The sequence below is a fragment of the Oryza glaberrima genome, chromosome 7 (genome assembly GCF_000147395.1).
Source record: "Oryza glaberrima chromosome 7, OglaRS2, whole genome shotgun sequence".
NCBI classification, from domain to species: domain Eukaryota; kingdom Viridiplantae; phylum Streptophyta; class Magnoliopsida; order Poales; family Poaceae; genus Oryza; species Oryza glaberrima.
In genome coordinates, this window is record NC_068332.1 from 21,558,913 (window position 1) to 21,574,424 (window position 15,512).

Below are 15,512 nucleotides of genomic sequence, written 5' to 3' on the forward strand. Positions count from 1 at the left end.
GAAAAACATACATTCAAATATGAATTTCTACAATATAAAGATAAAATATATTACTTCCCAAATATAAATATATTTAGTTAAATTAAGAACTATAAGAAATATCCAATCAATGTTCTTTTAAACCGTCTTTTAAATCTATCTGTTATATACTAAAATTACATTAAACTTTTTCTCAAATAAATTAGAGAAACCCTAGAAATCTATTATATACTAAAATTCTATTAAATATCTTGTAAACACTACTACATTATCGCGTGACGCTCTAATAAAATTAGAGAAATCCTAGAAATTTAGAGTAAAAAAAGAAAACCATCCAACCTTCAACTTTTACTTAAAAATTATTAGACCCGCTATTTTAAACATTGGATTAGAGCTCTTAAAATTCCCATGTGTTGACGCGAAAAACACGCACCGGTCTAAATCTGGCACATTAAAATTCCCTAGTTTAACATATCCTTAATACCCCTGTCACACTAAAATCTGGCACACGCGGACCTCTCAGGTTGCCTCCCGTGGGTGACTCCAAAGGAGCCTCAGCAGCCCTAGTCGTCACCAGCTGCCTCAACGCCTGTTCTGCCTCCGCCGCCGCCGTTGGTGACGATGGTGGTAGTTTTTTTTACCGCCCAACACCACGATGAAGTAGATCGGAGAGATCAACACCATGTGCGAATTAGCAGGAAGATCGGTCGATCGCTGTTGTGACCGTGCTCGCCATGGATGTCGGAGGAGTTGAATCGGTAGTTAGCAAGGACACCCCTTCACCGCTGATCCTCTCTTCCAACCGGCAATCCGCTTTGTTTGGGTCGATAAACATGCAATGCGGAGGACATCACATCAATCCGAACGAGATCCAAGAAGGGATATTGGTCTAGCTGATGAAGGGCGCAATGGCACCCTCTTATCCGGTTGTGCCAATAAGTTCCATACTGATCTGTTCAACGATAATTTTATTCATGTTTTCGGTAGTCCGGTTCGATGATGGCTTCTTTCATTCGCTTGGTGGTGGCAGATCCAGTAGGCTAGTACTTTGTCCTTGGTGGCTACACATGGGTACTGCTTGGTCTGTATAGTTAGCAATCTGATATATTGGTTGCTTGGTCAGCGAATGCTAAAGGCGGTTTTGTGGAATTGTGGTTATGATCAGATTGTGAGTGGATTGTGCTAAGTCCATCCAGATGATGGCACAGAGTACTAGCAATCACTCCAGAGTGAAAACCCAATGATTCCACAACATCGCTGCTTATGTGTTATTCCTTTGTTGAAGGTGTGATGTCAGGCTTCGAATAACAATCTAGCCTTGTGTTCCAATAGCAGCGGCAGACAAAATGTCATGTATTTCTCGAGGGCGTTGTTTCGGAGTAAATAACTAGGATTAACCTCTTGTCTTGGTTCTATTTGAGTGAGCTGCTACAAGACAACATGATATGTTTAAGGTTTGTGTTAGTGTTTTTTTCTATTTTATTTTTCTAGACTTTTGTGCATCCCTAGTTGGGTCGGATTTAATTTTATTTTTAACAAAACTCTTCCCCTTATCTTAAAAAACACTAAAAGCTGGTAACTTCAAAAACTCACAGAAAATAACATTTCCTCGAAATCATTATTCTACTGCACTATTTAGAGCATTTGTTCTAAGCTATTTCTGAAAATTCTATTTATAAAAATAATTAATTTGTAGACAATCCATGGTATAATAGTCCGTTCAAATCGGGATAAGTCCATTTTACACCCCTCAACTATTATACTTATCTAAAATACACCCTTAACTTTAAAACCGGGTATTAGACGCCCCTCATCTCTTAAAACCATGCAATTTATACCCCTCATCCAAACCGCTCTGGTTTTTGCTTAGGAGGCAATCCAGTCAACCTAGGACCCACCTGTCATTTTTCCTTTCTTCCTTCTCTCTATTGAGCACAACGAACTACGCCTCACTCTCCGGCAGCTTGGCGCAGGCGAGGTCAAGGTTGAGCGGCACATTCCCGAGCCCTTCCTTTGGTATCTCGGCACAGGTGAGCTCAAGCTTGAGATCCGTGCCTCCCTGAGACCCGAGTGTTCCTCATCGGCCTCCGCCGCGCATGTGGAGCTCCACCTCTGTCGGCATGTGCCAAACTCTGTCTCGTGGCTGTCCTTGCCTGGAGCTCGAGCTCTGAGCTACAGCTGCGTGTCCTCTTCCCTTGCCGCATTCGGGTAGGACTGCATGAGACAGATGATCTGCTTCTTCGACTCGATTGCTCACCTAAACAACGGAAATGAGTCGCTTACCAGTCCATCAATGCCTGCACAAAGGGAAAAATCGATTCTGAACCAATCGATCCATTCTACTAGCTCGCAGAAAGAAAAAACCAACTTTGTCCAATGGAGGAAAGATTGATCCACGGTAGCAGCAAGGAAAAAATTCGACCGTCGCCATTGTCTCCTCGAGTTCCATCGCATGCTCAACTTGGGGCAGGTCAGGTAAGCTCGAACTCCGCCTCGACGGACATGCGGACCTCCACTCCCGTCCGCTCGTCTTCCACTGCAGCCCAGCTCCCGTTCTTTCAACCTCTCCCACGCCATCGATGCCTCTAGCCCCTAGATCTAGACCGCGTCGAGTTCGCCACCAACCCCGTGGCATCCTACTGTACCAATACTGCCCTACAAACCATTAGGGATGAAAAATGAACGGTACTGAAAGTTTAAGGGTGTTAAATACCCGGTTTTGAAGTTTGAGGGTGTATTTTAGACAAAGCGAAGAGTTTAGGGTGGTAAAATGGACTTATCCCTCAAATCAAACGGGGCCCTCGTCTTAGGCTGTGTTAGGCCCAGTAGCCCGTAGTCACGTTCCCAACCCCGCCCAGTGATGCCCACTACGCAAGAGCCCACCATCACTTCAGCCCGTCCCTCCCCGGCCCACTACCACCACCCGCCATCTCCAAATCTCCAATCCATCCAAACCGCGGAGTTGCCCACGTCCACCCAATCCTCCTCCATCCACGGCGGCGACCACCCCGCCGGCGTCCATAACCCCTAAACCCCGGCGAATCCCCCCGCCTCCGCCATGGCCGACACGCTCGCCTTCCCTCTCCCTCTCCGCGCGCCCGCCCCGCCGCCGTCTTCCCCCATCTCCCAGGCCTCCGCGCACTCCTCCCCTCCTCCCCGCATCTTCTCCCTCCTCTCGTCCTCCCACCCCGCGCCGTCTTCCTCCACCTCCCGCAAGCCCCGCCTCGGCCGCCCAGGAGGAGGAGGACAGCAGCCATGGCACCTCCCGCCGTTACTCTCACTCCCGGCGCGCCGAGCGCTGCTCGCCCTCCTCGACGATCCGGGGCGCGCCACCTCCCCGCGGGACCTCCTGTCAGGGCTCCCCGCGCCCGAGCTGGCTGCCGTGGTAGGCGCCCTCGGCTCACGCGGCCAGCCGGGCGCCGCGCTCGCCGCCCTCCACGCCGCGCGCGAGCTCCATGGCGAGGGCGTGCTCCACCACCCGCGCGTCCTCGCCACCGCCATCCGCGTCATGGCGCGCGCGGGGCGCCTCGCCGAGGCATCCGCGCTCCTCGACGCCGCGCCGGGCCCCGACGCCGGCGCGTACACGGCCCTCGTCTCCGCGTTCTCCCGGGCCGGCCGGTTCCGGGACGCGGTCGCCGTGTTCAGGCGCATGGTGGACAGCGGAGTCCAGCCCGCCATCGTCACCTACAACGTCGTGCTCCACGTGTACTCCAAGATGGCCGTTCCATGGAAGGAGGTGGTGGAGCTCGTCGCCTCTATGAAGGAACACGGCGTCGCGCCGGATAGGTATACGTATAACACGCTCATCAGCTGTTGCCGCCGTAGGGCGCTTTACAAGGAGGCAGCACAGGTGTTCGATGAAATGAAGGCTTCTGGGTTCGAACCTGACAAGGTCACATTCAATTCGCTGCTCGATGTATATGGTAAGGCGCGAAGGCACGACGAAGCAATTGAGGTGATCCAGGAGATGGAGCGTGTGGGCTGCCCACCCAGTGTGGTGACCTACAACTCACTCATTTCGTCGTATGTGAAGGATGGGTTGTTGGAACAGGCAGTTGCGCTCAAGCAGGAGATGGAGGTGAAGGGAATCAAGCCAGATGTGGTGACATACACGACATTGATCTCTGGCCTTGACAGAGCTGGCAAAATTGATGCAGCAATTGTGGAATATGATGAAATGGTGAGGAACGGATGCAAGCCAAACCTGTGCACATACAATGCATTGATCAAGATGCATGGGGTGAGGGGGAAGTTCCCAGAGATGATGGCTGTCTTTGATGAGCTCAGGTCTGCTGGTTTTGTGCCGGATATTGTGACCTGGAACACGCTCTTAGCTGTGTTTGGGCAGAATGGTTTGGATTCTGAAGTGTCTGGGGTGTTCAAGGAGATGAAGAAAGCTGGTTACATCCCTGAGAGGGATACGTATGTTTCACTTATTAGTTCGTATAGTCGATGTGGTTTGTTTGACCTAGCAATGCAGATATACAAGAGGATGATGGAAGCCGGTATATACCCTGATGTTTCAACTTATAATGCTGTTCTGTCTGCCCTGGCTCGTGGTGGGCGTTGGGAACAAGCAGAAAAGTTGTTTGCTGAGATGGAGGAGCGAGATTGTAAGCCAGATGAGTATAGTTATTCTTCATTGCTTCATGCGTATGCAAATGCAAAGAGGTTAGACAAAATGAAAGCTTTATCAGATGATATATATTCAGAGAGGATAGAACCACATAATTGGCTAGTGAAAACATTGATCTTGGTCAACAGCAAAGTTAATAATTTAGCTGAGGCCGAAAAGGCTTTCCTGGAACTAAGACAGAAGCGGTGTTCATTGGATATTAATGTTCTTAATGCCATGGTTTCCATATATGGGAAAAACAGGATGGTCAGGAAGGTTGAGAAGATTCTTTCACTGATGAAGGAAAGTGCTATCAACCTCAGTGCTGCTACCTACAATAGCTTGATGCATATGTATTCTCGTTTAGGTGATTGTGAAAAGTGTGAAAATATTCTCACTGAGATCAAGTCAAGTGGTGTGCGCCCTGATAGATATTCTTATAACACTGTGATCTATGCATATGGAAGAAAAGGACAGATGAAAGAAGCATCAAGATTGTTCTCTGAGATGAAATGTTCAGGTCTGAAACCAGATGTTGTAACATACAATATTTTTGTCAAGAGTTATGTCTCCAACTCAATGTTTGAGGAAGCTATTGAGTTAGTACGCTATATGGTCACTCAAGGTTGCAAGCCCAATGAGAGAACTTACAATTCAATAGTGGAGGGCTATTGTAGGAATGGAAAGTTGACTGATGCCAAAATATTTGTTAGCAACCTTCCTCAGCTTCATCCTGGATATTCTAAACAAGAACAGCAAAATTTGTTTGAAGTTTTAGCAAAGTACACTCAAAGATAGTTGATAAATAGAATATATTCTTCGTATTATTGAGCATGACTACCAGATAACACTAACCTGTTGACGTTGGTGACTTGTATTTCAAAGCAGAAACACACGGATTAATTGTTTTCTGAATAAGGAAGAGAACACTGACAATGGTATATAGTTAGTTTGTCTGCTCAATTTGCTGAGATATTCATATTTGTTAAACCTCCAACCCAGATAGATGAGCCGCCTTGTTTTAGTATATGGTGCCTGTAGCATTTTGAATCTGATCGGGTGGAAGTTTTTCCTGTAAACAATGTGTTACATGTGTATGTTTCTTTTCAAATGTTTATGCATGGTACAGGCTGATATAATTAAAGCTAATGGTTCAAAATATATACCATTTGGTACTTGTCTTCTAGGAAATATTTTACATTAACTTGTCTCTTCATCTCTCTTCTGAAAATACGAAAAATTCTTGTATATTGGCAGAAGAAAGAAGTGGAAAACTGATGTATATGTTTGTAGTCAATGAAGATGTACTGGGCTGCATCGCTCGCTGTGCTCATGTTGACTAATTAAAATGTGTTCTATATTACTCGCTGTCCGCTCGCTGAAGAAAAATATGTTTGGAGTATATTTTGACGATGAAAGAAATATTACTGTCTTGATCTGTGAGGTGCATTTCTATTAGTACTACATTTTATTTGTTGCTTTTAATAGCATCACATGGATCTTCTATTCATATTTTAGTGAAAGTGCATTGAGACTTCCAATGGTATTCAATGTTTGATTTCAAATGATTAATGAGGGCTACATATAAAGTTATAAAGCTAATCTGTCAATGTCAATTCGAAGACATGTAAGCTAATATGCATTTTTCTTTCTTGATGGTCCAAAGATATGAAAAAGTTGTCCAAAGCAAAGCAAGATGAGCCTCATTATTGTTTTTCATTATTTGTTAGTCGCTGTATTGCTCATTTATATTGCAATATGAACATCAAAGTTCATGCCTGAATCCAGCAAAGGTTTCATTAAGATTCTGAAGGTTATAATGATTGCTGTAGAAACTCTAGTGGTAATAGCTGCTACAACACAACATACTGACAGGAGATGTCAATCTTCCTGCAGGGCCTGTTTGGGGAGCTTTAGATTCTGAGAAGCAGCTGTTTGGTAGCCAGCTTCTAAGAATCTAGAAAAGCTCTAAAACCAAGCTTCTCCAGCTTTTGGCTTCTTAATTTATTTTTCAGAATCTGTAACTACAGATTCTTAGAAGCTGTGGACTGTTTGGGGCAGCTTCTAGCAGAAGGGAAAAGCTGTAGCTGGGAAAAGCTCCCCCAATCAGGGCCTAAATATGACCACATACGACCTACTTTATTGTATTTGCTGGCATTTGGAAGCAAACGTTTTATTTGTCATGAATGTTTCATGTACTTCTTATCTTGCACATATGGTTAGGTTAGTCATGTACTCGTCAGTTACCAATTATCAGTGTTCTGACGGGTCTCTTTTGGTTTCCCACTTAACATTTTTCTGCAGAAATTTCATCCCTGAAGATCGATGCTTCAGTTTGCTTTCCCAGGCGACATGTGTAAGTGTAACCTCTACCGACAGCCGACCATAATATTGAACTCTCAAGCCCTAATGCGGCGTCCGGAAGGCAACCTGTTGCTCTGCATTTTGATTTGGCAATTGGCACGGCCCTGCCCCTGTTAGCTGTAACCTGTAGGATGTCAGGCATATTTCATACTAACTAAATATTTAACGCTGTTGACTTTTTTAAACATATTTAACCGTTTGTTTTATTCAAAAAATTTAAATAATTATTAATTTTTTTCCTATCATTTGATTCATTGTTAAATATATACTTTTATATATATAGTTTTACATATTTTATAAAAGTTTTTAAATACGACGAACAGTAAAACATGTTTAAAAAAGTCAATGGCGTTAAATATTTAGAGACGGGGAGAGTATTTGGTTATTTGCATATGCAGATGGCATGAGAAGATGCGATGAGGCGTGGTCTGATGCGCTGAAACTCCCATGATGGTGTTGGGCATCTTTGCTCTAGCTGATGAGATCATGAGATCTATCTATGCCTCTCAAAAAGCAGCTTCACACATGCTGTTAGAAGGCCAAAGAAAGAGATGGATTTACTGGCATACTGCCTATATTTACCTGCTCTATGCTGAAACTTCTCTTGGCTTGGTAATACCACTACTTTTTTTTCTTTTTCAAGACTACTATTAGATGCGGATCTACATCTTTATTCTGACAAAATATTCCTGTGCCGATTCCAGAACGTGGCTCCAAGCAACTGCAAGACTTGCAAAGAAGATGCCGATGCCGCTATCGTTGCCGTTGCCGCTACAAATCCCTTTTCTTCCGCTCGACTAATAATAAACCACAGCTCGATGATTCCCTAATTAAATGCGGTACCGACACTGGCCTGCAGGTTTATCCATCATTTATTTACGCATTCCTCCCGTGAAAAGGCTAATCACTCATGATCGATCCACAATAACGTGGTTTGGGGTACACTCGTTGCTGCGGTGCACGCAGCCAAGCAGGTATGGTACTATGGAAGAAGGGATGGGAGAAAACACCAGCCTGGAACAATCAATTTCGCATCGCTCTGTGCTGGAGGACAGCGGCAACAGCAACAGCAACAGCCGTGGCCCAAGGACCCCCCCCCCCCCCCCCCCCCCCCCCCCCGCCCCCCCCAGGTGCAGGGAATCGTGCGTACGTCCGTGCTACGGTCACGGGTGAGTAATAACTTCAATTTTGCCGTGATTTTTAACTCCACAATCCGTGACTATCACTGCAAGGCAAACTGTAACTAGTGTAAAAACTCTCTTGGGGTATACTATATCGGATAGTCAAAAACTGACTTCTATTTCTCCTACTAGTACTCCATAGAGCGTTTATGGATTTTCTCATCAACTTAAAAAAATAATTTTAAGATATAGGAATTCCATGTTAGAATAAGCTATTTGAAGGGATATCTTGCTCTCTTCCATCGAATATTTTACGGTATTTTCCTAGGTACTCGGATTTAAATATCTATAATTTACTGGCTTCATGTAGTAATTTGTGGATGTAATAATCATGTACGTTTGCACATGCCAATGATATTAATCATCAAATTGGAACCATATTATATTAGTACCAAACAGTGCATGCATTAGTATACATATATGGGTGTCAATTATGCTCGCTGATAATTGATGTCGTTAGTTAATTCATGTCGGTGGAAAAAATGCATTACATCTGCACAGCACACACGCAGCTCACCGTAGTACTACCACCGTCTCTGCTTGCTTTGGCCCGTTGGTTGCTTGCGCGTAGTAGGTGAAATGGAAAACCATTTTTTGTCCACGCAAACGCAAGCGGTAGTTCGCATGTTGCTATAGGCTATATGGCCGCAATTTACACGCGTCGTTGCTAAGCTGAGAAGCACTAGCAAGTCCGTCCAGATGCTGATCTACCCATGCGTCGGTGATTGTCTGGTTGGCTACGCATTGCACTCCAAGACTTGGAGTCTACGGTTGTTGCCACTTGCCAGCTTTGTTTTGCACCATATTTTAAACTTAGAAGTTCTTCTAACGAAATTCCAGTACTCAGCCGGCAACCATAAAATAGTAGTGTGTAACGTTATGAACGAAACCATGCAATGACCGATAAACACATTAGTGGTATACCAGAAGACCAATGTTAGGCGTACTTAAAATATTGTTACCCAGTAACAAAGATCGTAACCATTTGATTCAGTTGATTTAATTAACTTAAAGTTATCATAAAAAATAAAGATTTAATCACAGGATGAAATCAATATTTGTAGAACGTTTATAAAAAAAATATATTGTAAGCGGCAACAGAGCCTAAGGCACTGTTTGTTTCAGCTTAAGATTATTGCAATCTAGATTATTGAGTCAGATTACTATAAGTTGGATTATAATAAGCCGACATAGAATAAGCTGTTAACTTTTTTTCTCTGGATTATTAGTTGTATGTTAGTTGTTAGCCATCCAATAATCTAGAAAAAACACCTTTAGAGTGGATTGTCAGATTATAGTAATTTGGCTTATAGATTGTAGTAATCTATCATAATAAGCTATCTGTTTATTTCAGTTTACTCATAATAATTTAGATTATAATAATTCTAAGCTGAATCAAACAGGGACTAACTCCCGAGCTAGTAAGACGTTCGCCCAAGCTCTTACTAGCAGCAAGAAGAAGCTCTTCACTGCCCGGGCTTAATGGTATCGCTTGGTACATACTCCATTTCACCAGCAGAAAGCACCCAAATCAGCACCTCGGCATTGGACATTTGGGCTAGTAGCATCCATTTTTAGGGGAGACGAACTAACCATGATTTTTGTCAACTGCTAGTCCCCAACCTGCCGGCGAATGGGTATGGTGAGCCAGTGCCAAATTCCTGAACTGCGCATGCACAAAATGGAACTGAGGGAGAATTCGGTAAAAATGGCCTGGCAAGCAGGAAAGTAAATAGCCAAGCTTAGCTTTCTAACGTCCGAGTTTTCAACCGGTGAGACAACGCTGTCACTGAGCAGGAACAGTCCAGATAAGCAGCGCAACGGCTGCTGAACACATCACAGATCGGGCAGGCCTGCATGCAGACAAAATGGGGACAACACAACACAACAAAACACAACACGGACCAGCCCACGCTCTCAACAGCCATCACAGAGAAAAAGTATAGCCAGACAGCACCAGCATGGATGAGAAAAAAGATGACAGATCTATGATCCGGGCAAAGATGGAATAATACAATGAATCAATGATGATGATGACAGCAACATAAAATAAATTAAAAGTAGATGATCTCAGTGGTACAGTACAAGGGCGGGCAGGCAGCAGCTAGCAGAGTCATATCGTGGGCGTAGCAGAGAGAAGAAGAAGAAGAAGAAGAAAGAAACAAAAGAATCCGAGGCATGGCGATCGCTCAATCATCAAATGTGGTTGGGAGAGTGGTAAAGCCAAAGCCAAAGCCAAAGCTAAGGTCCCTCCTCCTCCTCCCTCCCGTCCCGTAAAAGAATCGACGAGCAAAATACAGCGCAAAATGTGGTGGGGCGCACCGGCCGCTGCCATCTGCGTCGTCGTCGTTGCTCACGTCGTTGCACGACGCCGTTTTGCTTAGGCGAGGAGGGCGACGAGGCCGAGCGCCACGGCGCACGCCGACGCGATCGCCTGCACGCTGGTCCTCCCTGCGGCTCCCTGTGCAGTTCACGACAGCCAAGGCATTGACAAGTCAGTCACTGTGCAGTGCTATATCAATGGAGGAGTAATAAAAAAGAAAAATTGCCGCACTAAATACTGTACTGGTAGTACTACTACTACTGCAACAGTGAGTCTGTATAGGTCACGAGCTGTGTATTTGTAGCCTGTACTAGTATATAGTGCTGGAGCACATGGATCTACTAGCAATTATGGATGATTGTTAATTCGCTAGATAGTACGGTAACAGAGACTTAAAAAGAATGGAATGTTATAATAATCGCTACTTGATGAAATGGTAATGATATGTGCCAGCTAATTACTAGTGGTTGCCAGGGACTGATATGGACTTTTCAAATGAGGCATTAAAGTTTTTAAAAAATGAGGCATTAACTACTGTTTTTGTCCGTTGTCCGTGTAACGGCAGGAGACGCACATGCATGCCTGGCCGACATGTCGGGTAATTGGATCTACTACTACTAGGCCACTCCTATTTCACACAGGTTAGGTGACAATTTGCACAACTTTTATGCTAGATTAGTTTAGTACAAAACTGTAACATGCTTAATTAACACGCCACTTGGTAATTAACCTGGACTGTAGCCCCTAATTACTCTAGGTCACTACGTGAAGCGGTAAAAGTAATTTCTTGGAGTAACTTAGTTGGTTAAGCTCTGTTACAATAGCAGTAGAGGGGCAATGCATTGAGGTGAGAAATGTACCGTGGAGTCGGCGGCGACACCGTCGCCGGCGGGGCCGGGGGCGTCGGCCGTGGACGAGGCGGCGGGGGCCTTAGCCTTCTTGGAGTGCTTGGGGGACTCGGCGACGGCGACGGGGGCCGGGGCGGGGGCCTTGGAGCTCTTCTTCTTCTTCTTGGATGGCGGGGAGGGCTTCTTCTTCTTGGCCGGCGCCGGCGCGGGTGCGTCGGGCTTGGTGGGGATGGTGGCGGGCGCCTCGGCGGCGGGGGAAGGAGGCGACGCGACGGGAGCCTCGACCGGGGGAGACGAGGCCGGCGGCGGGGTGGCCTTGGCCGCCTTGGGCGCCGGGGCGGGTGCCTTGGTGGACTTGGTGGGTGGCGCTTTGGTCGGAGCCGGGGTGGTGGGCGCCTCGGCGGGGGCCGGGGTGGCGGGGGTGGTCGGCGCCGCGGCGGGCGGGGTGGAGGCGGCGGGCGGGGTGGTGGTGGTGGGCGCCGCGGCGGGCGCGGGCGTCTTCTTGGAGGAGGCCGGTGGCGTGGTGGCCGGCGCCGCGGCGGGGGTGGGGGTCGCCTTCTGCGCGGACGCGGACGCCGCGACGAGGCAGAGCAGCGCGAGGCAGAGTGCGGCTGCGCGCGCCATTGCGGCGGTGGTGGTTTGCTCGGCTCGGTGCGGCGACGGTGGTGGTGGTGGTGGTGGTGGGGAGGAAGCGGGGGGCGGAGAGGGGGATGATAAATAGCGGGAGAAGCGTGGGGGGGAGAAGGAGAGGAGAAGGGCCGAAGCGGCACAACTGGCAGTGGGCCAGGCAGCGTGGGTGGGTGGGTGGCGTGGCGCGCCGGTTGGTAGAAGGGAACGGAATAGGAATAAGTTCACTTGAGGTACCTTAACTTTTCGACGAATTCGATTTTCGTCCTTCGATCAGAAAACCAGATACCCTCAACTATCAAAACCGGTGTAAATAGGTCCCTCAGCAGTTTCGATGGTGGTTTTGGCTGATGTGGCGCCGACGTGGCCAGTTTGAGTTGGTCCTTGTCTTATGTGGCGATGATGTGGTACTAGAAGCAAAATATAAAACTTTAAAATAAAAACAAAAACATGGGGCCCACAAGTCAGTCGGACAAAATTAAAAATAGTGGGACCCACATCCTTTCCATCCATGGCGCCTTCTTCTCTCTCCCTCCCAGCCATCCTTCCTCGCCGGCCGGCGAGCGCGCACGGAGAAGGAAAAAGGCGTCGGCCGGCGAGGGGGCCGGAGAGGAGGTGTGGGAGGCCGCGATGCTCGTGGCGTGCACCGGGAACCCCGCCATCGTGAGGCTCCGCGAGATGACTTGCCACCCGGAGACCAGCAAGCTCTACCTCGTCATGGACTACGTCGGCGTGAAGCGGCTGCTCGCCGGCGTGAAGCAACTGCACGCGCGGGGGCCAGGGGGTCATCCACGGCGACATCAAGCCGGGCAACGTCCTCGTCGGCGCCGTCGATGGCCGCGTCAGGATCTGCGACTTGGGCCTCAGCAAGTCGGCCGCGGCGCCGCCGCCGCAGATGCAGCTAGTCGGCACGCTCTAGTACATGTCGCCAGAGCAGTACGCCAGTACCTCAGCAGAAAATTTTAGCACGAAATCAAGCGAAAAATGCAGCCGCTGCAAAAAATTGAAAGCCCGTTTCTTCCCCGCGGTCGCACGCCACACCGGGGCGGCTTCCCCCATGGAGGAGCGCACATGAACACAGAACACCGGACACGGCCGGCCGCGGGGCGGACTTGTCGTAGCACGTGCTCTGCGTCCTCTTCCGCTCTGCATCTGGCCACTGGCTCGAGCTCACCAATCGAGGAGCACCATCGTCTCATCGAGTTGTGGCGGTACGATGGCCAGCTTGGCCTCGTGGGCTTGGTGCTACTCTGGCCGGATCTCGACAAGAATATTAGACGGAGCTCTAACGCCGCGAGGAGGGTGAGATCGAGCATTGAGGCCGATGGCGTCGCGGAAGAGGAGGAGCTCGCGCTCTCTGGCTCCCACCTCTCCTCCATGCGCGGGCGGCCACAGCGGCTGCCGTCTTCCCGTAGCTCCCGCTGTCGACTCCGCATCGCCTGGGGGCCAGCCTTCGAGACTCCACTTCCGCTGCCGATGCCCAGTTCCTCTCCGCCGGTCGCCACAGCTAGGTCCACCTCCCGCCGCCTCTACCTCTTCCGTCCACAGCCGCCGGAGCCGAGCCTCCGCCATCGCGCGCGTCGCGAGAGAGGAGAGGGGAGAGAGTTGAAGAGAGAGGGAGATGGGGAGATGAGGAAGAAGAGGAGGCTGAGAATGACATGTGGGGCCCACGTGGGCCCCACCTTTTTTAAATTAATTTTTGGGTGAAACTAACATATGGGTCCCACGAGATTTATTATTTTTCCAGCTCACATTGCCACGTAAGCGCCATGTCAATGCCACATCAGCCAGAACCACCATCCAAACCGCTGAGGGACCTCATCTGCACTGGTTTTGACAGTTGAGGGACCAGTCGTAACTGGTTTTTTTGGTTGAAGGATGAAAATCGGATTCGTCGACAAATTAAGGGACCTTAGATGAACTTAACGCGTTCGTTCACGTGGCTCGCTGGGCCGCACCGCGCGCGCGGCGAGAAGCTTGTACGGTACGGTGCGGCGCTGTCTGCGTAGTGGGCCAGTACAAGACGGCCCACAAGAGGGGTTTGGCCCGTTGGCCTCTGCGCGGAAGGCCGTTGGGGTGGTGGGGACGCCTGAAGGAGAGATGTTTTTTTTTCTTCTACTACGGAACTAGCTATACATTTATTATGCACATACATAAATACTAGTACAAGGATAATCATAGTTTATAGTGTAACTAAAATACAATTTGTATCTACCTTTCAAAAATCCCACGGTAAAATGTTATTTTTGCGCCCCGGAAGTCATAAGATCGAATCTTCTCACCCATGCGCACACTATTATTTTTTTCATCCCAACTTACACAAATCTTGAAATAAATCTTACCGTTTAAAATTATGTGAAAGTTACATATATAAAAATTATGAGCATTATAGTTACATATAATTATACTACACAATTATATTGTATTTACATTTAACAGATTTTCAATAAATATATAGCAAAATCGTTTTACTACTAACGTTTTACAGCACGTTGTATGGGTTTGATTTTGATTAGCGGAGAAGGGAGATATGTTAGACGTTGCAGGGACTAGTGGGCTTATAGGCGGCTATAGGTGACTGGGCCGAAACTTTTCAGGACAGATAATCGTGAAGTGGGCTGGCCCGAGATATTAGCAGTCAGCTTTGGGTTTGTTTGCAACGGGCGCATTTTCCTTTGACAAAACAGTTACTCCTTTTCTGAAGAATAAAAGAATCAGAGCTTTTTTTGGTGTTTGTGTTTTGGTTCGAGTTCGTTTAAGATTCTGAAATTTGCTCGAATTGCAGCTAAGCAGCTCGTCAGGAGTTGACAAGTATGGTGATCAAAAGAAACGAGCAGAATTAGCACATTCTTGATCCAACCAAAGTGCCAAACCACCAGAGGCTGCCAATCACAAGTGCAGTAGCATGTGACATTTTCGTCAAAAGACTGCTTTGGAAGTGAAATAGTGGCAAGGTCAAACTAAACTTTACTGCTCAGAGGAATAAAGGGTAAAAACCATGTTGATGGAACGGCAAATTTAACAGACATTCCTCTCATGCATGTACACAGTTGCAGTTGCTAGAATGACAAGTTCACAAGACACGCTAAAGTTCAGTGCAGTTTCCCAAAACTGAAGCATATGCAGTGCATCTTCAGTCTTTGTACGCAGTCTAGCTATGCCGAAAAATGTTCCGTGGGTTATTCTATGAGCTTGTTTCCATCAAAGCTGACAGATTTGAAGTTTCATCAGAAACAACTGGTGCACCGTTTCTTTCAAAAAAAGTGCAGCATATTTGAACAGAACGTCTTCAGATATTAGCATTATTACCCTTGTTTGATTAGAAGGCATTGATCGTACTTGGAGAAGCTTTGTAAGAAAGGCTAATGCCGAGCACTAAACTTGTGGGACTTATATACTAAAGCAGCTTTAGATCAAGATGTGCCCGTCCTGAAATCCGGCTTTGGTCTAATCAAAACAAAGGTGTAACAACCGAAAAGAACACAAAAGATGATTGGCTTATATCAGATCAAGTGAAGCTTCCGCTGCTTTTTATGTTCCAAAGATCGCTTGCTTCCAACAGAACAGACATTGTC

At 47.3% G+C, this 15,512-nt stretch overlaps 2 protein-coding genes across 2 annotated transcripts; one reads left to right on the forward strand and one right to left on the reverse strand.

The window, feature by feature from the left end:
- Positions 1-2,923: 2,923 nt before the first annotated feature.
- LOC127778624 (pentatricopeptide repeat-containing protein At5g02860) lies at positions 2,924-6,053 on the forward strand. The gene has a single exon (XM_052305244.1). It carries the CDS (start codon positions 3,038-3,040, stop codon positions 5,390-5,392), a length of 2,355 nt encoding a protein of 784 aa, XP_052161204.1. The 5' UTR covers positions 2,924-3,037; the 3' UTR covers positions 5,393-6,053.
- Positions 6,054-10,105: 4,052 nt separating this feature from the next.
- Positions 10,106-11,999, reverse strand: LOC127778326 (arabinogalactan protein 1-like). Its single transcript, XM_052304913.1, has 2 exons — positions 11,323-11,999; positions 10,106-10,600 (listed from the first exon to the last, which is right to left on the reverse strand). The coding sequence occupies exons 1-2, from the start codon at positions 11,932-11,934 to the stop codon at positions 10,520-10,522; spliced, it is 693 nt and encodes a 230-aa protein (XP_052160873.1). The 5' UTR covers positions 11,935-11,999; the 3' UTR covers positions 10,106-10,519.
- Positions 12,000-15,512: the final 3,513 nt, after the last annotated feature.

Coding starts and splice junctions, on each gene's coding strand:
- LOC127778624 (XM_052305244.1), top strand. CDS start 3,038: ATGGCCGACACGCTCGCCTTCCCTCTCCCTCTCCGCGCGCCCGCCCCG.
- LOC127778326 (XM_052304913.1), bottom strand. CDS start 11,934: ATGGCGCGCGCAGCCGCACTCTGCCTCGCGCTGCTCTGCCTCGTCGCG. Junction 10,601..11,322: donor GTGTCGCCGCCGACTCCACG/GTACATTTCTCA, acceptor TGAACTGCACAG/GGAGCCGCAGGGAGGACCAG.